Here is a 26345-nt window from a genome sequence, read left to right on the forward strand (position 1 = left end):
GCTCCTGTGGAAGGAAGGGGTGGGAGCTGAGAAAAAGGATCTCTCCGAACATGCGTTAGAATGCACCTGGGAATTCTAAGAGAACACTGCGGCCAGCCAGGGCCTGGGCTTCTGGGCACATGGGATGCTGGGAGTAGCCTCTCACCGCCTCCTCATGTGTGCCGAGTGCCTTCAGCATCCTTGCCCTGCAGTCTCAATGACGGGCTGTAGCAAACCAGCTCACAAACACAGACAAGAACGCGGCCCCCGGGGCAAGCATGGTGTGACCCAAACCAATGAGTAAGGCCAAGTTGGGTTCAAGAGCTGGACCATATCGGCCGTTCCTCAGCCGACAAGAGGAAGGTCAAGAAATAAAGGTGAAGCTGGGCTGGAGGGAGCTCATGGCAACTGAGGTGGGCAGGGTGGTTCTGGAGGCAGCAGACAGGAGGCAGACAGAGCTATCTCCCGGAGCCAATCTGCTTCAGAAAAAAGATCCATGTCGATGGGGAAGTGTGTGGATACGTGAAAGAGGAAAGGCACAGAGCACCCAAGAGACTTGTCCTAATCCATGGATTCTGCCTTCTCTCTCACCAAATTCTTTTTTTTTTTTAAATATATTTTATTGATTTTTTACAGAGAGGAAGAGAGAGGGATAGTCAGAAACATCGATGAGAGAGAAACATCGATCAGCTGCCTCCTGCACACCCCCTACCGGGGATGTGCCCGCAACCAAGGTACATGCCCTTGACCGGAATCGAACCTGGGACCCTTCAGTCCGCAGGCCGACGCTCTATCCACTGAGCCAAACCGGTTTCGGCTCTCTCACCAAACTCTTAATCAAGCATGTTGACAGGTCTCTCTGAGTCCACCTGTTTCGTTAACGAGTTGTGATAGGGTCATAAGGTAGAAGAAAGAAAAGCAAAGGACTTGAACAACTGACAGCTAGACAACCCACCGGTGCTGGTGGACAGGGTCCTGTGCTGTGGACAACTCTGCAGGCCAGAGTGGGAAACAGGATCGGAGGAAGGGTGTCCTCGGGCCCTTCGCCTCCCTTCTGACCTGATCTACTGTTTCTGACCACTCTTGCCGGCAGTTGGACTGTACCTACTGTAATCCAGGTCAGTGTGATGCCCCTAATCAAGAATGGTGAGCAGGGCAGGAGGTATTCCTTCCTAATTTACAGTACTTGGCGTCTCTCAAAAACACTTTCATCTTTCCATTTATTATTTAAATGATAGAAAAAATTTCTTGATTCCCAGATTGAACATCCCTATCACTTATTTCTCCCCAGCTCATAGGTGAAGCCATTTCCCCCTCTATCACTTAAAATGTGGTTTGGATTCATGAACCACTCAAGACAGGCCGAAGCTGTTATAATCTTCACTGCTGCTGTGGAAAGCATGCAATTTTTTCAGTTATTAACTAGAGAGCTACAATCACACACAAGATTAAAATCACCAGACAAAAAAGACTGCAAAAACCCCTGCTAGGCCTTCTGGAAAGTTATAGAAAGCATCTACATATAGTGTCCTATTGGTGTGACAGAATTCAGGATTTTTTTTCCTGGCTCTCTTATTTTTATTCTTTCTTTCCCTTTAATGTTCAATCTGCACCTGAAACCTGCTTAATTATTCACCACTGCCTTCTCCATGCCTCATCAATAATGGATCACACCCGGGATGGAAAACTTCATCTGCCACAAGGAGGTGGTTGAGATGGGATCATAAAGAATAGGATCCACACGCCACACCAGAGGGAGAAACCAAGCCACCACAATGACAGCCAGCCTCCAGGTCTGTCTCCTTCTGTTCTTTCTGCACCATCAAGACCCCTTAACTCTGCCTCTCGACTTGTTCTGCATCATGACACATGTCAATTAGAGAAGCGCTGGAGCCCCAGATGAAGCTGCTGGGGGTGAAGGCAATGTACCTGGTGGCCCAGTTCACCCCATCCCCAAAAGTCAGGGGATCATCCGCACACTGATTGAAAACCTCCGCCTTAACTTTCAAATGAGTCTTGACAGCAAATTCTTTTGACCCTGGCAGTCCCTTGAGAATAAAGTTAAAATCCATCTCCTTATGAAGAATCCACATGGAATGCCTATTCCTTCATGACAATCCCTCCTCTTTCCTATCTCCACAGGCACTCCTGAGCCTCAACTTTCTCTGGCATGGCCACCTGCCTCATCTCTGTGCTGGCACACACTATTGTTCCCTTTTTCACCACTTTAGCTTTGTTCTATTATCTCAGAATCTGCAGATCGGCCTATTCTCAGCCAGACAAATAAATACAGCCCTGGAGTTGGGAATGGAGAACAAGGCCAGCAGCTGCTGTGTCCTCAGGTTTTAAGCCCAGCAGCTCTTTGCTGGCAAAAGGTAATGACAGATACCAAACATGTTAGGCAGGCTTCTCGATGGTCTCCAATGATCCCCACACCTCCAGGTATTCACACCCTTGTGCAAAAGACTATGACTTCCATCTTGCTCTAAGACGCTATGGTCATCTTGTCTTGCGTACTTTTTAAAGTGAGCTGCCATGTAGGAGAGGGCTCACACGGCAAAGAACCAGGGATGCCTCTGGCCATTACTCAGTGGGGAACTGAGAGACCCTTAGTCCAACAGCCCATAAGGATCTGAACAAGCGTATGAGCTTGGGAGCAGGTCTTTCCCCAGGAGAGCCTTAAGGTGACCACAGGCCACTGACACCTTGATTGCAGCCTCTGAGAGAACCACAAGCAGAGAGCCAGCTAGGCCATGCCAGATTCTGGGCCATAGGAACTGTGAGAAAACCAATGTGGCTTGCTATATGCCACTAAGTTCTGGGCAATGTGTTACTCAGCAGTAGAGAGCTATAGCCAAAACACCAAATAAGGCTTCAGGTGAAAGCCTCAAGAGCAGAGGAAGCTTGGAGGTCTGGCTGAGGGCTCACCTAAAGTAGATCACAGACTCTGCACAGGCAGGGCTGTGTCTATGCTAGCCAGAGCCTGAATCTCAGTTGCTGCTGCATCTTAGTGTCTTGCACAGTGCCTGACTTATAGGGTGAACTTGAAAATATTTGTTGAAGGAGTGGATGACAAATTGTGAGACAGACTCTCAGTTTGTGACTAGGGACAGTAGTCACAATTCCCTCTGGCTCACTGACAAATGATAAACGGCAGAGCTTTGCGGCCAGACCCTATTTCTTAGTCACAATGTCCTATATGTAAACAGTGCTTGATTAACCGCAAAAGTGTTGGCAGGGAGCAACTATAACAATTATAATAACTCAGTGACTTTATGGCACTTTGCATGGTGGGTGATTGAGAACAGCATGTTATTCCTTTGATACCATTCACTTGTCTAAGGAGAGGTGTCCCATCGGTTTCTGAGGTCTACTTGGTAAAACACTGGGGCCCACTGCTGCTGTCCTGAGAGCAGATCCTTCGGTCCTAAGGTTATGTTTCTGGGATGCTGACCTGAAAGGTCTGCCAGTCAACTTTTTTAATTTATAGTTTTATTGATTTTTAGAGAAGGGGGGGGGGGGGGAGAGGGAGAGAGAAACATCGCTGTGAGAGTGCAACATTGATTGGCTGCCTCCTGCACACCCCCAACTGGGAATCAAGCCCACAACCTAGGCATATGCCCTGACTGAGAATTAAACCCGCAACCTTTTGGTGCATGGGATGATGCTTAACCTACTAAGCCACACCAGTTAGGGCAGCCAACTTTTTTCTAAAAAGTCTGAACCATAGAAAAGAACAAAGTTGGTTTTAGAGCCAACCCTGGGATGTCTACTTTCCCATAGGAGACCAAGAGAGCAGTCTGAGATAAGGATGCATAGAGTCTAGTCCTTTTCAGGCCACAGGTGGACATAGTCCGGAGCCAACTATCCTAGATCTCTTTCCTCACCCTTGCCCCTACATGCGAAGAAAACATTATATTCCAGCTAGGAATTAATCCACTTGGGGAAGTCAGGCCCCAACACAATGTAAATTCATCCTAAAGTCTATCTGCTTGACTTCAGATCCCATTTCAGCTCTACCCCTTACTATCCAGACCCTAGAAAAACTGGCTGGCTGGAACTCCCTGAGGAGGTGTGGATTTGCAAGAAGAAATTTCTCAATTCAGAATAGCTTAGCAGGAATCCTTCAGGAGCACAGAATCCTCCAGCGGTAAACCAGTTCTTTTCACTCGCCCTTGTAAGCCTGACAACACAACCGCAAGGTCAACAGGATAAGATGTTGCTAACAAGCCTTAATGAATTAGCATGTGCACTTGACCTTGGTCAATAGTTTCTTAGCAACAATAAGAAGAAAAAAATCCATGTAGGCTGATGCTGACTTCAGGGCAGAGGGGAAGGGAGAGAGGACAGGGAGGAGGTGATGTCAAGGAAATCAAGGCCCAGAAGAAGCCAGGATGTTCCTCCACCCTCTTTACATCACCTTTCTCAAAATTAAAAAAGAAAAAAAAAAGGTGGGCACAAAAGTGCACATGATCAGTGAGGCAGGTGTTAACATCAGGCCCTCACTTACCAGGGTTTTGACAATATCTTCTTCTCAGTAAGAGAGTGGCTGGTTTCTGAATAAGAAGTGTTAGTGCTGTACTGGTTTCCTGCCTCAAAATACTTTCTCCAATTGGCCTTTGGAATTGAAGATGCCAATAAAAGGTAAATGTTATCTGAAGGGGGTCATGCATGTTGCCATTATCACTAATTAGCAGTTTAGTTTTAGTTAATGAGACCAGCTCTGAAGAAGAGGCTGACAATATATTACTGCTTAAGGGGGAAGCGGCGAGCTCAGGTCATTCGGAGTACATAACCAGGACTGGCAGGACAGTAGAGGCCTGGGAGGGAAAGCAGAAAACAAATACCAGCCTGGAGACGGTGAGGAAGGGGTGCTAACAACCAACTCCTCCTAACTTAGCTTGCCATTGACCAACCCTAAATGCTACGTGAGCTTTGACCTACTGAGGCAACTAATGCATCAAACTTGTGATTCTGATTTCACATTTCCATAGATAAGTCAATATCTGCAAAACCCTTTTCTCCCATAGTCATCCTGGAAGATAAATCGAATAACTCATTTTACTGATGAGGAAACTGAAGCCAAGGAAGAAAGCAGGTGATCAACTCAAGGTAACTGCAGCAGGTCAACTGTAGGGCAAATCTTTATATATAATAGCATACAATCAACTCTGTGTGACTTACTCGAATACAAGAGGAGGATAAGACACTATTGCCTTCAAAGCCTGACAGCGAATTCCAGAGGCAACAGGCTAATGCAGGTAAGACAAGTAGATAATATAGTAAAGAATCAAGCGTTCAACTGTAGTCCACAGTTTAAGTTGGTGGTTACCAATTTTGACTGGGCCTCAGAAACTCTGAGGTCAAGATCCAACTTCCAAAAATGCTAATTGGGGCCATGACGATATTGAATGGGGAAATGTGATCTGGATGGAGGTGAGAGCCAGTGTGGTATCGAGGCAAGTGTGGATAAGCAGAAGCAGATTTTGAGTCTGTAAGTACAAGGTTAGTGAGTAAGTATGGGTGTGTGATCCTTACATGCCAAAGGAGCCATATGGTCTCAGTCCAGTGGGATCTGCCTAGTCATACTGGGAATTGACACTAGGAAATTACTTCCTGGGGAAATCTCCTTAAGTTTGCCTAAGACAAAGGGCATTAGACATCCAGGATGATATGCCCTCTAAAGCTCGGTGAAATGTGTCCAAGACAATGACTGGCAGGCCAAGGCGACTAGGTCACAGGACCCAGCTACTTTTAGCCATTCGATCTGGGAAACTGAGGTCAAAATGCCCAGGTGGGCCCCAACCCTGGTTTGATGCATTCCGAGCCTGATTGTCCTGCTGGCAGGGTCTGGCCAACTCAAGAGGTCTACCAGGCAGGCCCAGCAGGCAGTAAGAGCCTGCTTCTCCACTGGGGACAAGCCGGAGAGAGAAACTGCCAGCGGGACTCTTCGGGAGGGTGAGGTGGCCTTTGGTGAAATAAAACAACACCATCTCTGTGCTGCTCTCAGGAAACCGGTCAGTGAAAACCGTTTCGGAGAAAGTGGACAGAGAAACGACATTTCTTTGTAGTAAGAACATGTTGCCAGCTGCACTTGCAGTGGGAGCATTTCTCCTAATTTTGAAGATAATCACGTTTATGGACAAATCACATTTCAGATTTTCCCAGGACTACTCAGGCCCAGAATTTAATTGGGCTACATATGGAATTCAATTATCTCTGACATATCCGTTCCTCTCCCTGCCCCTTCCCTTCCTCCCGTCGCCCCAGTGCACTTAGCAGAGGAAACGTCCCGAGTGCACAGTGAGGGGAGCTGACATAATTCTTCTAAAAACTCCTGGGAAGTTTCTTGAGCCCCAGCTTATTAAGAGAGCATGTCAGACACCCGAACTGCGGCCCTGTGGGCTGCATTTCTATCTGGAAAGTGATAGCAAAAGTCTCTCCGGCGAAATCGTCCATTCTCTTCCCTGCTGCTTGCCCTGTCACTTCCTGGCACAGTTTCACATAGACACTGACTAGTGAGACAATCCATTACGAAGTTGAGAAAGATTCCTCTTGGGAGTGGAGTCAGGTGAAGCGAAAAAGATTGGAGCCTGGGGGTTTAAAAAAACCAATCTTTCCCATCACGTACTTCCATGCCATGGAGCACAGAGTAATTTGCGCCCTGGCCTTCTGCTGTGCCGATCATCAGACAGGCTTGCTCTGCTGATTCCAACACGGCTGGATGTCAGTGGGAAGGCACCTGCCCAGCCCTGGAAACAGGGCCTGCCTGGAGCTGAACCCACAGGTGAAACTCTGAAGGTGAGTTAAAAGAATCAGAGCCAATACTTCATACCCAGGAGGAGAGAGCAAGACACATATCCTCCAACTTCCTCTTGTTTTCTCATGATTGAAATGAATTATTTGCTCACCAAGAGAGATTTCAAGGTCAAGCTTTCTCCTTTTGAAGTTGTAACAGGAAGATCATTACATCCTTAAAAAGTTACCTCCCCTGGTCACATCAGGTCCTCACAGCTCATAGAAAAATGGCTCATTTTGTTTTTGTTACAACTAAATTCTCTTTCGTCAAGCATTCCTTTTCATTGGCAGAGACACGGCAATTCACTGCTGATCCTAAATTGTAGGATGGGCCATTAAATGTAGCCCGGTAAAGGAAGTATCTCGAAACATTTCATTTTAAAAGTAAAAACCATGAACCTAAATTCGTATACAAACTTGAGAGCAGTGAATGCACCCACATGTGACCTCTGCAGTTGTTGGTATTCTTCCTGCTACCTTCCCACCTGTGTTCAGTGGTTTCCAAACTCCAGCTCGTTTTCAAGCCCACAGCTCTCAAATGCATGAGGCTTTGCATTGCCAAAGTGCAAACCCCCTTTCCAATTAGGGTTCTTCACCTTAAGTAGAACAGCCACAGCCCTTGACCTACTTTTTACTTCTTTACTCTGATGTGTGTAATGTAAGCCATGAAATTAAAATGGAAAACTCAGAACATTTACCTTACCATATAACAGTTACTAAAACAGTCATTTTCTAAATAGGGCACATATAATATACAGAAGTGTTTGCCTTTTTCTATTTTTTCAAGAAAACAGTAACAATGAAAGGATCCCTCTGTTGAGTGAGTGATCTCTGAATAATGATCCCAACTCTTTTATATTTTTTATATTTTTAATTTAAGGCAAAGAAATCCTATATAATAAAAGCCAAATATGCCAAGTGTTTGGTTGACAGGTCGGCTGTTCAACCAATCAAAGCGTAATATGCTGATGATATGCTAAGGCCGCTCAACGACTCACTATGATGTGCACTGACCACCAGGGGGCAGACGCTCCCACCAGTAAGTTAGCTTGCTGCTGGGGTCCAGCTGATCGGGTCTGAGCGAGATAGGTGGGACACGCCCTGGAGCCCTCCCTGGCCCCCATTGTGCACCGGTGGGGTCCCTTGGCCTGGCCTGTGCCCTCTCACAATCCAGGACCCCTCGGGGGATTTCTGAGAGCTGGTTTTGGCCCGATCCTGCAGGCCAGGCTGAGGGGCCCCACTGGTGCACAAATCCGTGCACCAGGCCTCTAGTACATGAATATAGTTTTAAAAGTCAAACAATACTGTCTAGTTTTATGGCAAACATGGAGGTTCTTTTCCCTATTTCTTTCCACCCTTAGTCTTTTAGCATTTCTTCCAGTATTTACTATGTATGATACTCATAAACATTGTGTTTACACTGATTCACCTTGATTTTTCCATTTTAGAATTGGCTTCTACCATAAAAGACTAGGATTTACTGCTTTTCTAATGCATCTTTCCTTACTCTCTCAATATTACAATTTTTGGTTAGTCAATATTCAGTGTTTGTACGCTGAAGACTATGTGTATGCTCTTCCCTGCGGAGACACATGCATTCTTTTATTATATTTCTTGCCTGTATAACCATTGTTTTTAGTCAGAAAATGAACTGAATTGTTTTTCCATTCATTTAGTTTTCTGTTTATTAATCAATAATTCATGCCAAACTCTCCTAAAACAATCTAAGGTTCCCCTCAGTATAATCATATTAGGAAATCTTCCATTTCCATTCTTTCGGGAAACCTCCGTGGAGCCCTCCAAGTTCTGGGCCACACTGGATTGGCTGCTGCCGTGGCCTGCCTTTCAGCTGTCATGTGGGATCTCTGACCTCATCACCCTGGGGAGTCCCTTTGTCTATTTCCCATGTTGGATCCCATTTCTCAGATCTTGCATCTTCTGCTTTGATTTACGCTCTCATTTGGAGGGACAACTGCCTAGTAGTTTCCTGAGAAAGGGTGTAGGGGAGGGACATTTTCTGGGACCCTGCATTTCTGAAAACATCTGTATTCCACCTTCACACTTAATTGGAAATTAGGCTGCGTGTAGATCTCCCAGTTGTTTGAGAAGTCCAACACCATTGTGATTCCTGATCATTTGTAAACCTGCTTTTACTTTCCTGAAAGCTTGCCGGATCTTCTCTTTTTCCAGTTTTCTGAAATGTCTGTGGGTCTTTTTATTTCATTGTTCTAGGTACCCAGTGGAACCTTTTAATCAGGGAAAATCTCATGTCATTTGGTTCTAGGAAATAATCTTTCATAATGTCTCCATTTTATTTATTTATGTTCCTACTACTTTCATTCCTTTTGCCCAAATTATTCTACTTCCTTGAAGATTTCCTCTATTTTGTCTTCTACCCTTCCTACTGAAGGATTTTTAAATGTTAATTTTAAACTTCTGCTGTCATATATTTTAGTTTAAAAATGTTTTATTAAAATAAAGCAATATAATTTAGTGGCTTCCTTTCTGAAAACATTGATAAGTGTTTTACTAGTATAGTTTTCTTCTGCTCTGAGCACTGCCTTTATTTCTCCAAGTTCCTTTCTTCATTTGCTTTTTCTGTATCTTTGTCTTTCATGTTAGAGATGTTCTTCGAATGTCTGGTGATCCTTGGATGTCCATGTCTATTTCACTGTGTGTCAAAAAAAAGCACATGCATGGCAGGAACCTTTACTGTGGGGTGATCTGGTAGGGAGCCAGGTGCTATGTTTGGGAACCCCCAAACATGAGTGTCTGTAGGTATCTTCTCCTGGGTCTGTTTCCTCAGAGAGGAATATTCTAGTCTCCTGCTGGAGTGTGGGGTCGGGTGGGTTCTAAGCTTGACAGCTAAGAACTCTGAGGCAGTCTGAGTCTCGCAGTTCAGCAGGCGTGTGTTCTTTAAGGCTCTTCATCCATTTTCAGCTTCGACTAGTGCCCCCACTTCCAGTGCTTCTCCGACTCACCCTCTCCTCATAGTACCTCCCGTCTTCTGTGGGCAGGGGAGGAGAGGTAACCTGCCCACAGAAGCTGGACAAGGGATCTAACCTCTCCTAATGACAGACTTTCAAACACTGCTGTTTTCCCAGCCATACTCCTGCCATCTGAGGTGTCCGGTGTCTCGAATTCCCAAGCCTTTCTTAGGGTCCATAGCAAAATCCTTACGGCCACTCAGCAAAGGAAACAGAAACCTATCAGTTATTTCTCAGGATGGATCAGGCTCTGCTCTGATAACAAACCCCCCCCCCCCACGTTGATTCCTCTCTCACACTGCACGTCCACGGGGTCAGCAGGGAGCCCTGCTCATCAGGGTCACTCGGGACCCAGGCTGATAGAGGCTCTGAGTCTTGTGACCTGAGGCTTCAGGGGGAGAACTCTGCTCACTGCTCCTATTTCATGGGCCAGGCCTAACGTCTAGGGAACAAGGAAGGACAGTACAGTCCTCCCTGTGCTCAGCAGAAGAGGACAACTGGAAATACAGGGGAGCACCAGTGTCCCCAAATTTTGTTGTTCTCAGCTGCTGCTGTTTCCTCTGTCTTGTGGTGCTTGTGGTTTTACATACTTTTATTATTTTACTATCATTTTAGTGTAGCTTTAAGAGGGAGCGGAGTTAAACACGATTTCAAGCTGCAGAACACACCAAAGTATCCAACACCATCCAATTAATACTGTGCGCTGCTACCCTCCATCTCTCTGATCCTACCAGGACTCTGTTCTCTCCTTTGTTGCCTAAAAAGAGATTGCTAGGCGGTGGAACTTTTCAGAACTGGGCATTCATTACTGATATTTTTTTCAAGAAGGGGGTTGGGACGCAGTTTTCAAACACATATCTGGAAAAGGGAAAGTCTTTACTAGAAGCAAAGGATTAATAAGTATTTTTTAAATTTTCAGAAAGCAATTATTTCCCCTCAGTGCTGAGCATCTCCTATGTGTTCAATAAGTTCTCGCTAATGAGCAACCCTATCTTTGCATCTGCACAGGTCATCAGCAAGCAAATGCCAGCTCGCGCCAAGTGAAGAGGAAAATGCTCAAGTTCCGAGGGAATTAAAAGTCGTGTTAAAAGCAGACTGAGCTATCAGCAGTTATCTCTGGCAAGTGGTAATACAGGTGTTTTTCATGTGCTTCATTATAGCTTCTGGTCATGCCAATTTGAGAATGCACTGCTTTTGGAATAAGAATTTCGGGGCCACTTCCCCAGGTCTGCTGACCATAACCACAGCAGGGCAGCCCTTTTTGTTCAAACCGTACCTGTGCTAATAAAAGGTAGTTAAGTCTCAACCCCACTGCTATTATATGGGGAAACTGCCCAGAGAATACTTTTCTTAAAATTTAAATAAATGATTCTTAATCTTTTATATGCTTAAGAATCACAGGGAGAATTTACAAAACAATATAACACAAAGTCAGAAAACAAACAAAAAACCCAAATCCCAGCTCACTGGGCTCCACTTAGGTAATCTGGTTTGGAAGGGAAAGGCAGTAATTTGTATTTTTAACAAGTACCTCCTGGACAGACTTTTAATAGTGCTTCCCATTTTCTACCTGGAATGAGTATGCAGTAAATATTTCTTGATGCTGAGGTGGAAATCAACAGAATGTGTATATTTATATACTAACCACCCCTCCCCCAATATTATCATCAAAGAAGTAGCAAATGAAGGTCTTTCCCATAAAAACACCTGGCAGATGAAGCACAATACACAAATTTAAATGGCTTACAACTGACTGGTGGGATATTTTAAGGCTCAGGTTTTGGGGTTTGCTTGGTATTAACTATTCATAACCCAGTAAGCCTTACTTACCAATTTCTTAAAACCAAGCCTAATTTCTGACAGTATGGGTTTCTAAAGCATCACCTGATATTCCATAATTAATTCTACCTTTGGAATGAAGGAGAGGATTAAGTGGTTATCTAGAATAATAAAAGTATAATATGCTAATTAGACCAGATGAAGGACATCCTTCTGGACGACCTTCCGGACGAAGCTGAAGCATTAGGGGCCGGGGCAGAGGGACCACCACGGCGGGCGGGGGCCTAGCCCCTTGCATGAATTTCATGCATCGGGCCTCTAGTCTTAGTATAAATGAACAGAAGGAAGACGGCCCCGGCCCTGCCCTAGTGCAGGCTGTGCTGAGGGTTCATCAGGAGGCTGCAGGGACAACATGGTTTTGCTGGTAATTTTCAGGAGCTGGTACATGTGGGAAAGCTGAAGGACGAGGCCAGCATCTGGACTTAACGCTCCTGCAGCTCTTCCCAAGTTTCTAAAAGAATGTAGAACCCAGCTTCTTGCCAGCTCCCTACTTTTGAAAACCTGCTCCATTTCCACTTCATTTGCAAAATGCTTGCTGCAGTCCCTCCCTCCTAGCCAAGAGGAACCTGGAAATGCTGGAGGTCAAATACATGTCAGCACACCTGTTTTGAACCTTTTGGATGTGAAGTCTGGAAAACAGGAGAGAGAGAGATACAGGACATCATGGACCTAACTGACCCAATGCTGCCCCCTTGCTGTGGGGGGAGCACGAAGATCTTTTCCTACAGGTTCCCAGCCTTTCCTTAAAGGCGCAGGAGATTTAATCAGCCGACAGCAAATGTTGACGGTTACTAAAAGAGGTGGCGAGCCATACCTCTCTGACCTGCACAGCCCTTTCCGTATAAGTAAAATGAACAGCTTCCAATAATGGTTTCTCACTCCAAAAGGTATACTGAGAAACAGCCTAGTGCACTCATAAAATGAAGAATTAAATGAAACTGAATTTAACCTCCTGACCCTTCTTTTACTCCAAGCTCCCATTTTAAATGAAATCGCTTAAAACATTTTCAGGAGAATGGAAAGTGAGAGTCGGAGCAGAAAGAGGATCTTTATAGCAAGGTGGTGGGCCAAAGGTTAGTCTTCTTGGTTTATTTTGAATAGATTGTGACACCCAAGCTTGCCATGTTATCAAATTTCTCAGGTATTTCAAAAATGGAAAGTAAAATGTCAACATGGGACAGCAATAGCTTTCGGTAGCTCTTCACAAAGAAGCATAATTCAGTTTAAAACCAAAAGCACGTCTTTTGTGACGTGAGAAGGACACCCTGGTGCCTTAAATTAAGCACTTGCTGAAAGCCACAGTGAGGAACAGGTGGGTGGAAACTCCTGGCAGGAAAGGGCTCCAAAATCTCTCCTCGGAGGAGGCCGCACTCTCTGTGCCAAACCTGTCAGAGGTCGTTTTAAATCGGTGATCCCAGACTGTGGTTCTGGGACCAGCAGATCAGCATCACCTGGGAACTCGTTAGTGACCATGTCAAACTTCACCCGAGCCCTGTGAACAGCAGAAGTTAAGGGTCCCCCACCAAAGTGTTTGGGAAACAGCTTACCACAAAGAACCCCCCATATCCCTTAGATAAGACTCACTCACAGGTGCCCCCCTGATTACTGGTACCTATGACAAAGTCAGACACAGACTTCCAAATTCCCACTCTTCCCCTGACAGAAGATCGACTGAACTTCGGATTAATCGGAACAAAATGCCTGTAAACCAACCTTTGGTTAAGCTTCTCTCCTTTTCCTCCAGGTCCTTGAACGCTGGCTAGTCCACAGCCCCTCCTCAGCAACCTCTCAGGACAATAGGCTGGTCTCAGGTTAAAACATTTTTCTCATCTGCCATGCTTTCTGCCCACTTCCTCATGCCCATCCTTTCCAGCATTGTTTACCCTTCCCTATAAAAGAAACCCCCTTTTTTTCCCCCAAACCCTAGGGACTCCTGCAGAGCTCAGAGTCAGAGATTACCCTATAGCTGGTCCTCCCTCCCACGTCCCCCATTACAATAGTACCTTTCTCCCATTTGCAATGCACCTTTCCAATAAAGGCTTTCCTCATTCAATCAGGACTACACATTCTCAGGCCCCACCCCAAACCTTCTAAATGAGAAAGGAGGGCGGGGAGGGCGTGGGTGGGGGCGGGGTGCGCCTAGAAATCCATTTCTGAACAAGGGTTCTAGGAGCAGTCTGAGAACCACTGATTCACAGCAATCCCTCTAAGATCTGAGAAGCTCATTTAACACTTGAACTCCCAACCGCCTGAGTTTCCCTCGCGCTTAAGTGCGAGCTATTTTTGAGGCTGACAGTGGACACACTTTAGCATCCCCACTGACCACTTATCTCCTACTCATTCCCCAATGACAAACACGGCCACACTGCACTCGTCTCCTCCCGTGGCCGCGCGTACTTACATCTCCATCCCCCGGCCTCTGGTCATCGCAATCCCTGGTGGGGCTAATGTCCTGGCGCATGACCCAGATGGGCTCTTTGGGCTCGTCGGGGGTGTAAGGCGAACGGATGGTCCTGGTTTTCACCTCCTCGATGGCCTCCTTAATATCCTTGATGGCCAGCGAGATGGCATCCCTCTTCTCCTTGCTGTACCGCTGCACCGCCTCGCCCACCACGGTGCCCGCCGCCCGCTGCTGCCCAGCCGGGGCCGGCGGCCCGGGGCTGTCGGGGTGGCCTCCGCCGGGGGTGGAGGCGCGCTCCAGGTCCTGCTCGGCCTCCGGCATGTCCTCGGCCGCCTTGTCGAGGCTCTGCGAGCTCATGCTCTGCTTGACCTCGGCCACGATCTGGTCGATGTCCTCCTCCTGCTCGTAGCTGTCCATTCGCGGGTAGGGGGCGAACTCGGCCTCCTTCTCGGGGCTGTCGGACTCGCCGTCCGAGCGCTCGTCGTAGTGGTGCAGCCGCGCGCCCAGGGCCTCCTGGCGGTACGCGGCCTCCTCGTCGCGCTCCTGCTCGTACAACCGCAGCCCGTCGCGCGCGTCCAGCTCGGGCGCGTCCCCGATCTCCTCGTACACGTGCTCCTGGAGGCCGCCGTAGTCGGCGTAGGGCTCGGCGTAGGGCTCGTCCTCGCCGCGGTGGAACAGCCGGTGCGTGTACACGTAGCCCGAGTAGGCCGCGTTCATGGCCTCCTCGTGCTCCAGCGAGTGGAAGTGCAGGTGGTTGGGCAGCGCGAGGCGGTGCGTGGCCTCGGCGTGCTCGGCCTCCGCCTGCTCCGTGTACTCCTCGGCCTCGGGCCGGTACTGCACGGCGTAGGCGCTCTCGTCCTCGGGGTCCGGCGTGCGCTCCGGGTCGTCGCCGCCGTCGCGGGCCGCTGCGATCACGTCGCCCTCGGCCGTGTCCGTGTGGTTGTGGAAGCCGCTCTCCGTGCTGGCCGAGCGCGCCAGGCACTCCCCGCGCTCCTCTTCCTCCGGAGGCCCGGGCTGGGCGCGGGGGTCCTCGACGGCGAGCGCGCGCGGGGGCCGGCCCGCATGCTGCTGCTGCTGCTGCTGCTGTTGCTGCACCTCCTGCGCCTGCTCCTCCTCCACCTCGGGGCGCTCCAGGTCGGCCTCCACCGACTCGTTCACCTCCCCGCCTGCCGCCTCGTCGGTCACCTCCACCTCCGCGGCCCCCTCCAAGGGGTTCATGGTGGGCGTCGGGGACGGCTGGGAGAGAGGCTGGGCCGGCTCACTGCGCGCTCATTCTGCTTCGCCCGCCTGGAAAGACAAGAGGGGCAGGAGGGGGCGTTAAGTGGTTCAGGCTGTAGTCCTGAAAGCGGAGCACCAAGATGGCCTGAAAAACAGCTGCTATGGATCCCTCCTGAATCTGGGTCAATTTAAAAAATGATCGCAAATGGAAGCTCAGTCTGACAGCACCTAGTTCATTTTCTTGGTTTCCCGTAATTTCTAATTACATATCCACTTGTTTAATTGCTTACCGGGGCTGTTCTCCCTCCCCCACCCCGGCGACGGAGGGCCTCCTGCGCCTTTGTTCCCTACGAGGCTTACTCTTCAGGTTCCGTTTCTGATGCAGATGAATCAGGAGTGCTGCTAAATTGAATGGGCCGATTGACACATTTTCTATCTGCTAGGCCGGGATAAACCTCTATAAACTAGGATCCTAAATAACCTTAGAAACGATTCTTTAAATAAATTTCAAAGGAAAAAAAAAATCTCAATGTTTTGAAGCCGTTGCTATCAGTGCGGACAGGCAGCCCATCTGAGGGAGGCGCCCACCACCATGGATTCTCCTGCTATTCCCGGTGGTTACTCCCACGAGTGGCTTCATTTTCTGGTCCTCCATCCACAATGGACTCATTTCCTAGAGCGGGATGTTAACGGCTATTACACAGGGAGAAGAGGCTCGTTGGCTCCCTGGTCAAATAAGTTTGGGAAATGCTGACTTACTAGTAGAGTTGCCGTTTCGTTGTGAATATTCAAGAGGATGGAGACACAGGATTCAGCATTTCCCAATCTTATTCGACTAGGAAACATTTTCTACCCCTAGAGGCCAGAGTTCTGACAAATACGTTTAAAGAGACACTGACTAGCTCACTTCCCCCATACACTCTGGATCTAAAATTCTGTGAATTACTATTATAGCCAGAACTGGACAACATGGCCAATCTCTTTACCCATTTCAATCAGAGAACAGGGACTATGGACTAGGGATAAGAGCGCGTTCCGAAAGCAAGTGTGAGTCTCCATTCAGACTTTGATGGATGGTTAATGCTCTGAACAGAGAAGAGGCAAGTATTAGTGCTGGGGGCCCCCTGGTTCAGTGGCCTCCAGTGAGTGGGTCATGGAAAATACAAAACAGATATTCAATTCAATACAACACATGGGCAAGAACACTACCCATGCTTCCTTTATAAGGACTCTCTGAAAAAGACAACCGATTAAAAACTTTATTATGTACAAGCTAAGTCTGATAGACACAAAACAAGGGTTCACAGAGGGATAGTAAGCATACCAACACTCCCCTGGGTGCTGTTCCTCTGTGGTGTGTCAGCTCTGGGTGGCCAGTGTTAGAAACACAGTAACAGCCATCCGAAGCACCCGGATGGCCAACAATTCATGATTATCACGTGTAGAACTGACCAAATCACTGTCTTCAGTGAAAATAGATTTTTCTATTTTATATGCATTAGAAAGAAATTTTAGTTTATTCTACATTATAACTTTATTTGACCAACAAATGGTGCCCTCTCTTAGCACATGTATTGATTCAAAGGAAATGAAATTTCTACGCAAGTGCGTACACTACATCATGGCAAGGAAAGTTGCAAGAAACCCGTCCTGTGAGGGAAAATACTGTTACAATAATGCAGTCTGGTAATGGGGAGCTCTATATTCACTGAGTACATTTTCCTTATATCCCCTCCCAGGCCTCAGGGGAGTATTTATGCATGGAGTGCTTATATTTCACGTATTGCCATGGTTTCAAGAATAAAGTTTGGGTTGTGGTATTGCCAACATTTTAATTAATAACAGGTATTTACTTGAGGAGCTTCCCTAGAACAAACGCAACTAGCAACGTTTAAAGATGGAGCTGACATTGGTGATCACGTCCATAGGTAGCACACGAGAGAACTGTTCCCCACATCCTGGCAATTTTGGGGGTGGTATTTATAAAAGAATATTTATAAAAGCTGATTTTAAAGAATCCCAAAATATTTGAAGAATCCTATCCAATAAAAGAGTAATATGCAAATGGACTATCACTCCAACACACAAGATGGCTGCCCCCATGCGGTCAAAGACGGCTGCCACAAGATGGCCAGCAGGGGAGGGCAATTGGGAGGGACCAAGCCTGCAAGGGAGGGCAGTTAGGGGTGACCAAGCCAGCAGAGGAGGGGAGTTGGGGGTGACCGGGCCTGCAGGGAAGGGCAGTTAGGGCTGACCAGGCCTGCAGGGGAGGGCAGTTAGGGGTAATCAGGCTGGCAGGGGAACAGTTAGGTATCAATCAGGCTGGCAGGTGAGTGGTTAGGGGGTGATCAGGCTGGCAGGCAGAAGTGGTTAGGGGCAATCAGGAAGGCAGGCAGGCAGAGCAGTTGGGAGCCAGCAGTCCTGGATTGTGAGAGGGATGTCACAATTTGGCAAGATGAGTTAAAATCTAACTCGTGGTCCCAGCCCTCCAGGGCAGACTCTTCAGTAATTATAATACCTGGTGATTAGTGCAAAGTCGAAATAGGTTCAAGCTACAAAAGGAGCCTAGAGTTAAAACAACAACAGCAACTGCATCACCTTTGGGAGTCATGTAAGTGCTGCTGTTCATACAGGTCCTGCACTTTGTGAGCTCATAAGCATCCTAGGGCCTAAAGCCTAAGAGAGGGGTGCCATCATCCAATCAATGTCCTAAATGATGACCCCTGTACCTCTGGAGGCTGAGAGAGCAGGAGAAGGAGCAGCTGGTCAAAGAAAATTCCTCTGCCTCTACAAATGCTGGCTGACCTGGAATACACAGGCAAGGCAGTCCCCTCAGCAGGAGTCCCTCCACAGCACGGAGAGGGGGTGCTATGGCATCTTGGCTGCAGGAGTGAGGGAATCCAGGCTGCCAGTAGTGAAGCACAGGTGGCTTTCTGACCCCTGGTTCTGGAATGTTCCACAGCCAGACTGGAAAAGGGGAACAAAGGGCGGGAACGCCACTGCAGTGCACCATTTAGATAGAAAACATTTCACGATTCAGCAGTTGAATCCAGGTGTCTAACAATGTTAGCTGAGGTTCGTGTTGGTTTGGAACTAGTAGGAGGGAAGGCTGTAAATTACTTTGGTTGATCTGTCCTTAAGTAGTCACTGATAAGAATTTCCAGTAAATCCTCCCTTTTAACACATTGAAAAGTAGTTTTAGAAGAAGAATCATACTGAAGACAAATGTAATGTAAAAAAAGAACCAAAGGAATTATACCAGGTGGTTACACCGAAGGGTATTGTGTTGGTGGGTGTGGGGAGTTGCAGGGTGGAGGTAATGCAGGTGTAGGGGAAAACATGAAGGTAGAGGGCGGAGAAGTGGGAGAAGAAGACTCCCAGCTCTCCTCTCTCCTGAAAAAACTTGGATGAACATGATTCCATTTATATAAGTATTCATTCTTTTGCATATATTTAAGAAGTACAATGACTTCCCCTGGACTTAATGAATGGTCCTCATCTCCTCCCAGTGGAGTTGGAAGGAAAGTCCTATTTCTTGAGACTGCAGCCTATTCTATTCCACCTGCACACATACTGTTCCAGTCAACAGGACGTCTGCCACCAAGCCATCGGAGGGGCTGCCCATGACACAGACTGTGGTGATATGTTAATTTCCATAGCAACAAACAGTTGGGGTTGCCAAATAAGATATACCCTGGATGTAGTGTACACACACACACACACACACACACACACACACACACAATCTTCATAGGCTAGAAGATTAATGGTTCTCGTTTTATTAAAAAAAAAAAAAAAGGATGACAGCATAAGAACACCCAGATATTCTTATCTATATTCCCTACCCTATAAATACGTTTTCTTTCCAGGAGGTAGATCAATTGTGAAATATCTACAGGGAATCTAGGGGATATCAGGAGGCCCACTCAACTCATCAGCTCTTCTAAACATAGTGCATCTATTAACAAGAAAGAATAACACAGTTCGTTAAAGCTTAACCTCCTTTGATTCATTTGGAAGTTAAATTTAGTGATACTGGATGGGACCCAAGGTGGATACAGAACACACATTACTCCTCCTTAAGATCATTTTCCATTTAAATTGGCTCACACAGTCAGAAAAACCCTCCTCACACAGAACATCTTGCCTCAGCAAAATGGAATTTCACTTCCCCTAATATCCTTTGTGCCTGAAACTGTAAAGCATGGCTTGACAGATAGTATTGGTAATGGTTTCAGAGTAAGTTGAGTACCTGAACCCAAGGAATGTTGCTGAACGGCTAGATGTCAACCTGAGGGAGGGCTCTGTGGTTGGACCTCAGGGCTGTGTCCTTAACCCTAGCCCACTTGGATGAAGATGTGTGAGCTGGCCATCTTCAGTTTCCCCCTCCAGATCCACGCGGTACCTTCTCCACCCTGCTCTGTGCCTCTTTGGGCTGCCTCAAGAGCTCCCAGTTCCTCTGGCTTCTGTTTGGGTTTGGCCAATGGGGAGCTCTGATGGGACATCAGAGAAAGGGAGGAGACTGAGGATGGGATATTTATTCTCCCAGTTCCCTCCCTACAAGATTATCTCAGGCCCTAACTGGTTTGGCCTGTGGACTCAAGGGTCCCAGGTTCGATTCTGGTCAAGGGGCATGTACCTTGCTTGCGGACACATACCCAATAGGGAGTGTGCAGGAGGCAGCTGATCAATGCTTCTCTCTCATCGAAGTTTCTAACTCTCTATCCCTCTCCCTTCCTCTCTGTAAAAAATCAAAATATATTTTTTAAAAAAGAGGGACCCTGTCAAACGGTCCCTCTCCACATGGTTTCACTTGATGGCTCCCTCCCCTCCCCTTCAGACTTATGAGTAGTAGGGGTGGTGGGATCCCACAAGTCCACACCTTTGTAAATAGTCCTTCTATTCATCTCTTGGTCTCCCTGCATATTACCTAATTTGAGAGCCCTATCTATTTCCTACTGGGATCCTAGCTGATAACAAAAGTGTAATACTCGTGTTAGTATATGACAAAGAAATAAATCAATAACTGTTTCAATTAAATAAAAGTGTAAAACAAGAAATAGTATAGCTATAGTAAAAATCATGAAGGTGGCACCCAGACTCTGCTGTGTCTTCCCAGATCCACTGCACGGCCTCTCCCCAGGCTACACAGCATTCAGGGATTTGATGTAGGAACTCCACACAGGAAGCATAATAGGCATAAAAGCCAGCCTGATTCTGTGTTGCAGCCTCTACAGGCCAAGAGGCATGTGGCCCTTGGGCCGCGAGTTTGACATGCTTGCTCTACACCTTTCTTCTTCCCACAGTGAGGCTATTAACCTTCTACTGTCCATCAACTGTAGGCTCAGCCCATTCCCAGTCTCTATGCAATCCCAATGTTAGACTTAGCTTTGCTCCTCCCCCAAGAATTAGGGTCTGGACCCTGATCTTCCATCCTGTGATTTGGGTTGTCTCCCATGGACAGATAGCCCCAATGTTAGCTGCCTCATCACCTTGGATACCCCATTTTCTGGATCAAGAATGCCAACAGCTTGTCTGGATGGCCACTGGTTGGTGGTTGCCATATCCCTTAAAGATAGTGAATAGCTTGCTGAACGGAACTTTTGTCCATTCATGCAACTGAATTTGCCTTCTAGCACCTGTTCAACACAGATGAGTGGGTCCCGATTCTTCTCACCGGCTTGGTAGACTCTACACATGTTTCAAGGCCTTTGCTCAAAATGCATTGGCCACTCCCTTATTGGAACCGCTTCCAAAGTTAACTTGTGGGATTTTAAGTTACCAGCGAATCATTCTCAATATTCTATAGTCATATTTAGTCATATTTGATTTTTGACCTCAAAGGATTAGCCCCCTCCATATTTACAAGCCTTAGCCATGAATGGTGCTTGATAGTCTTCAGATATCAAATTGATCCTTAAAGGATCATCCAGTGATACTTAGTGAAGCATGATAGTGGTGAAGGGGACAGGTGTGGGCAACAGACTGCCTGAATTTGCTTCCTGGTTTCATCACTTACTAGCTCTTTCACTTTAGATAACTTACTCATAGCAAATGCTCCAATTTTATCATTTCTAAAATGGGGATAGTAATATTACCTACATCACAGGATTATTGGATGATACGTTAATATATATAAAATACTTAGAACAGTATCTGACACTTTACTAGTATAAGTGCTGTTTAACAGTCACTAGTGCATTTTCTGCGCATATCATAATTAGTACTTAACAGATATAGTTAACATAGTATTTAAAAAGAAAAAATTAAAACAATGTTAATATAAATAACTTGAGAACATGGTCCATTTATTAATGCTACCCTTTCCTGAATAAGGCTATGTAGGGACAGAAAACAAACACTTAGGTTTCTTTTAATCCATTTTGAAATAAGGTTGGGTATAAATAAATCCATCAAATAATAACCACATACCCTGTACTATGTGTAGGCCAGGATATACGGCGCTTTACATGCTACATTCCTAACCCAATGGAAATTATGATCTCCACTTGCTAATTTCGAAGCAGAAGCTCAGACAGCTTTGAATAAATTGTCCAAGGTCACTCAGAGCTGAAAAGGGTGGAGGTAGACTCATCTGGCTCGCATTGCTCATGTTCTTCCTATTACATTTCACTAAGCCCATAAAGTGATTCAATCGATTTTTTAAACAAACATCTACATTGGTGTAATCCCTTTTAGATTGGTCACCTTGGCAGACTCTATACTAACAGATTCCAAGGGCACTGCCTTTGCTCAAAACACTCTGGCCACTCCTATATTGGAATTGATTTCCAAGTTAATTTAAGGGCTTTGAAGCGACCAGTTAATCATTTTTCATATTCTATAGTCATATTTAGTCATATTTGATTTTTAACCTCAAAGGGTATCACCCAGTTTTATTACCCACCTTGTGTACAAGATTTTGCTGCGAATGCTGTTTGCTGCTCCTCAAATGTCACACCTACCCCTAACGGTTGAAGATGCGCAGCAGCAGCCAAGATTACTGAACAGACTGTGGTTCAAGCGCCGAAGTCAGTTCCAAAAGAGGGCTTTTAAAAATGGTTTTGGCCAATGGCCACATCTTTAACATAGGCCTTTATTCTTGCAGAGTGAACAGAGGGACAGGAGGCCGTTTGGATGAACACATTCTTCTGTGATTAATACAAAATCAGGCTGGTTACTTTCATCCACCTTGAAATCTGTGTCATTGTGGCTACCGCTTAACCAGGCAGGAAAATTAATTCCTCCACTTGAATTAATTTAGACGGGCCAACCCGAAAGCTCTGATCACAACCCAGCCTTTGATTAAAGAGAAAATTCTGAATTTATGCAGACTTCTTATTGTCTGGCCCTCTGTCTAGCACGTTAACAATCAAATCATTCATTTATTATTCTCATTCCAATAAAATGCATGAAATAAGCTTAAGGCAATCATGGAAACTCAGAGGGGAACTCTTACAAATTTTATGGAAAACTCAAAGGGTATTCTCTGGAAATCAAAACCAATTAAAAGTCTATCAGAGTTTTTGTGAAATGCCCCTGGTATAAATCAAACATATCTACATAACCCATATTTATTGAGGATTACAAAAACTTAGCATTTTTTCTCTTCCTTTTTGTCATTTTTCCCCGTTAAATCCCTTTCTTGATGCCCCTGCACAGCTTTCCTTCCTCACCCCACCACGTTTATTATCTTTGTTGCTACATTACCTTCAGTTCAGGGCTATTAAATCACCAGTTATAATCAATTTCAGCCATTGTTCTGATGTTTCTGTTATTATACAGAGAGCCATAGACACAATACTATAGTGGTAAAGACAGTAAATCTCTAAAATCAGTTCAGCTGTTCGTTGTCAGAGGCTCATTGCCTCACGCTGCAAAAGGAGATGGGAACGTGAATATCAGGCCAAGGATGAATTGAACAGTAATTCATTAAAGTGTACTCCTTCCTTTGAGACCACATCACCTCAAATTTACTGCTATTGTTACTTTTACAAATTATTTGCCTCATTAGAAAGACAGTTAACTTGCTTCTTTCTATTCCCTCAAGTTTACTGTAGCTCTCTCTAGCATTTTCTTTTAAAATTCACACCAGAATGCCAGCCACGATCCTAATTATGAAGCTTCAAATTAAATTCTTGTTTCCAAGCTTCTTTTTTATTCACAGGTCAAGAAAGCAGCAGTATGATGGCATAGTCCTCAAACATTTTTTCAGGTATGCCCCAAATCTGATATACATGAGATGATTAAAAACAGCTGAATCCCAAAAGATTTGCTCCCTGACAATACGGCTTCATAACTCCCCAAATCTATTAAGCAACTATTAGGTAGCAATGTTGGTGATGACTTAAATTTGAATTTGATGAGCCAGAAACCCCATGTTGATTCAAAGCCTCCCACAATAATCAACTCTCTCAATTTAGTCACATTACAAAAAATTATCAGGGAAAGAAACACAATGTGGGGAAAGAAGAAAACGGCTTTCCCTTAAAATTATTCATGGATCGTCTGGACACTCTTAAGAGTTCATTGGACCTGCTGACTAGAATGTAAAGAGATAGGGTATCTGCACTCTACACTCTTCTTCTAGTTAACTGATCTCATTAGGCCCCAAATATGTACAGATCAGTAAAATTCAAAACTGACTTTCTAGGACCCAGAACTTCTCAGTCACCTTGAGGGAAGAAAAGAAAATTCTTTTTAATTTGATTTGTTAAAAACTAGCATAGACGGGCCAGCGTGGCTCAGTGGTTGAGCATAGACCTACGAACCAGGAGGTCAGGGTTCGATTCCCGGTCAGGGCCCATGCCCTGGGTTGTGGGCTCAATCCCCAGTGTGGGGAATGCAGGAGGCAGCCAATCAATGATTCTCTCTCACCATTGATGTTTCCATCTCTCCTTTTCTCTCTGAAATCAATTATATATGTATAATAGTGTGGCCCTGGCTGGTGTGCTCAGTAGAATATTGGCCCACACAATGAAGGGTTATGGATTCAATTCCTGGTCAAGGGCATGTACCTAGGTTGCTGATTCTATCCCCAACAACAGTTGGGGCACGTGCAGAAGGCAACCAATCTCTCTCTCTCTCTCTCTCTCTCTCCTCTCTCTCTCCCTTCCTCCCTTCCACTTTCTCTAAAAATCAATGAAAAAAATATCCTTGGGTGAGGATTAACAAAAATCAAACAAACAAAAACAGTGTCGATTTTACTGATGATTTCATAGTGAAGACTGAGGCGAGAGATTGCATTGCTCATCACACAATTACCTAATTGGTTTAATTTTCCCACGTCTTCCTTTTCAGTCCTCAGCCACAGGGCTTCTCTCATGTTATCAGAACTTTCTCTCCAAATAACAGGAGATAATGAATAACAAAGAAATGAACGAGTGAAAATGCTGGTTGTTGCTGTGACCCAGAACTAAGCAGGATACTGTCCGGTCAGCCGTTTCCCAAGGAGATTGGTCCCACGTTCCTCCCTCCTGCAGTCTTCACCATTGTCCTCTAATCTCAGGTGTCTTTGGACCTGGAGTCCAGAGTCACTGTCCCTGCTCCTTTCCCCTCTTAATTATTCCCAGCCTCATCCTCCCTTTTCCCTTCTGTCCCCCTCACCAATAACTCTCATGCTCATGGGTATAGCTATCCCACAGCTCCTGCCCTTCAGCACCCAAGGCTTCTGCCGCAGAGAACAGCACAAGTCTCTCCAAGATTCCTCCTGCAGGCAGTGAAGCTATGGGGAAGTCCTGTGGAGCAAGAGCAGAGAGCACCCTCTACTGCCACCTGGAGGAGGGGTGGGGAGGGGAAAGAGAATGAAAGAGTGGGGAATTGAGTCAGAGGCAGCACAGTGGTTAAAAACACACTGAATCAGACTGCCTGACTTCCAATTCAGTTCCAGCACTCACTAGCTATGGGACCTTAGGCAAGTCACTTCACTTTACCGTGCCTCCGTTTCCTCTTCTCTAAATGGGGGTAACAATAGCATCTACTGTATAGAGTTATTGAAGAGTTAAATGAGGTAATAGAACACTAAGAACAAGAATAAAAAAATGTACTTGTCAACCCTTAGAATGTACAACACCGAGAATGAACCCTATTGTGAACTATGGGCTTTGGGTGATGATGGCTGTCGATGTAGTTCATCAGTTGTAACAAATGCGCCGTCTGGTGCAGCATGTTGACAGTGGGGAGACCGCATGTGTGGATGGGGGTGTATGGGAACTCTCTGTAGTTTCAGCTCAATTTTGCTGTGAACCTAAAACTGCTCTAAGAAATAAAGCATATAAAAATATATGTCCTTATTTAAATATATATTTATATATATCAAAATATACTTTATATTATGCATGTTATATATAATATACAGGGGTGGACAAAAGTAAGTTTACAGTTGTTAGTATGCAAAACCCAGAGTTTATTCTTGTATTATTATTTATAAATTTTATTTTATTTATTTGTACTACAACTGTAAGCCTACTTTTGCCCAGTCCCATGTATATGTTAAATAGAGATATATAGGTATATCTATAATAATAAAAGTGTAATATGCAAATCGACCGAACGACCGAACAGCAGAAAGACTGTCCGGATCACTATCCGGAAGACCACTCTATGACACACACTGGCGCCAGGCCAGCCAAGGTGGGTGCGATGCAATTGGTCAGGGGCCCCGTCATAGCCCCACGATCGCCTCCCAGAGAGGGAGGCCCAGGCCACCCTCTGCGGGGCAATCGATTGGGGGTGGGGAGGCTCCAGGATTGGTCACCGAGCCCCGCAATTGATTGCCCCAAAGAGGGAGGCCCAGGCTACCCAGCCAGTGGCGCTGTGGAGGGTGGGCGGGGCCTCCCTCTGCGAGACGATTGATCATGGAGTCCCGGCCAGGTAGCCCTCTTTGAGGCGATTGATATTTTCATATACATTTTACTAATTTTCTTTCATCTCTGACACTTCTATTATAGAGAAAGAGCAAATAGCAATATTAAAATGTTTCCTCTAATTAATTCCCTTTCAATGTGCATGAATTTGTGCACCGGGCCACTAGTATTATATAAATATTATACACATAAATAATGTAAATGTACTATATTTAAATATATTCTATATAACATAAATATAGGGTGTCCCCCAAAAAA

The 26345-nt window shown here is 45.8% G+C and overlaps 1 protein-coding gene across 3 annotated transcripts in view; it reads right to left on the reverse strand.

Annotated features, from left to right (window-relative positions):
- Window positions 1–15222, reverse strand: part of APBA1 (amyloid beta precursor protein binding family A member 1) — a 61256-nt gene extending 46034 nt beyond the window's left edge. Inside the window, exons 1-2 of one of the 3 annotated variants that reach the window (XM_054727180.1) lie at window positions 15109–15222; window positions 14005–15072 (exon numbers count right to left, since the gene is read on the reverse strand). In XM_054727180.1, the coding sequence (XP_054583155.1) occupies window positions 14005–15072; window positions 15109–15222 (1182 nt within the window). Of the gene's footprint in view, window positions 1–14004 lie in introns of all 3 variants that reach the window. The other 2 variants (XM_054727179.1, XM_008142109.3) reach the window with 2 other exon arrangements.
- Between the last annotated feature and the right edge of the window lie 11123 nt (window positions 15223–26345).

The sequence above is a fragment of the Eptesicus fuscus genome, chromosome 15 (assembly GCF_027574615.1).
Source record: "Eptesicus fuscus isolate TK198812 chromosome 15, DD_ASM_mEF_20220401, whole genome shotgun sequence".
Taxonomy (NCBI): Eukaryota; Metazoa; Chordata; class Mammalia; order Chiroptera; family Vespertilionidae; genus Eptesicus; species Eptesicus fuscus.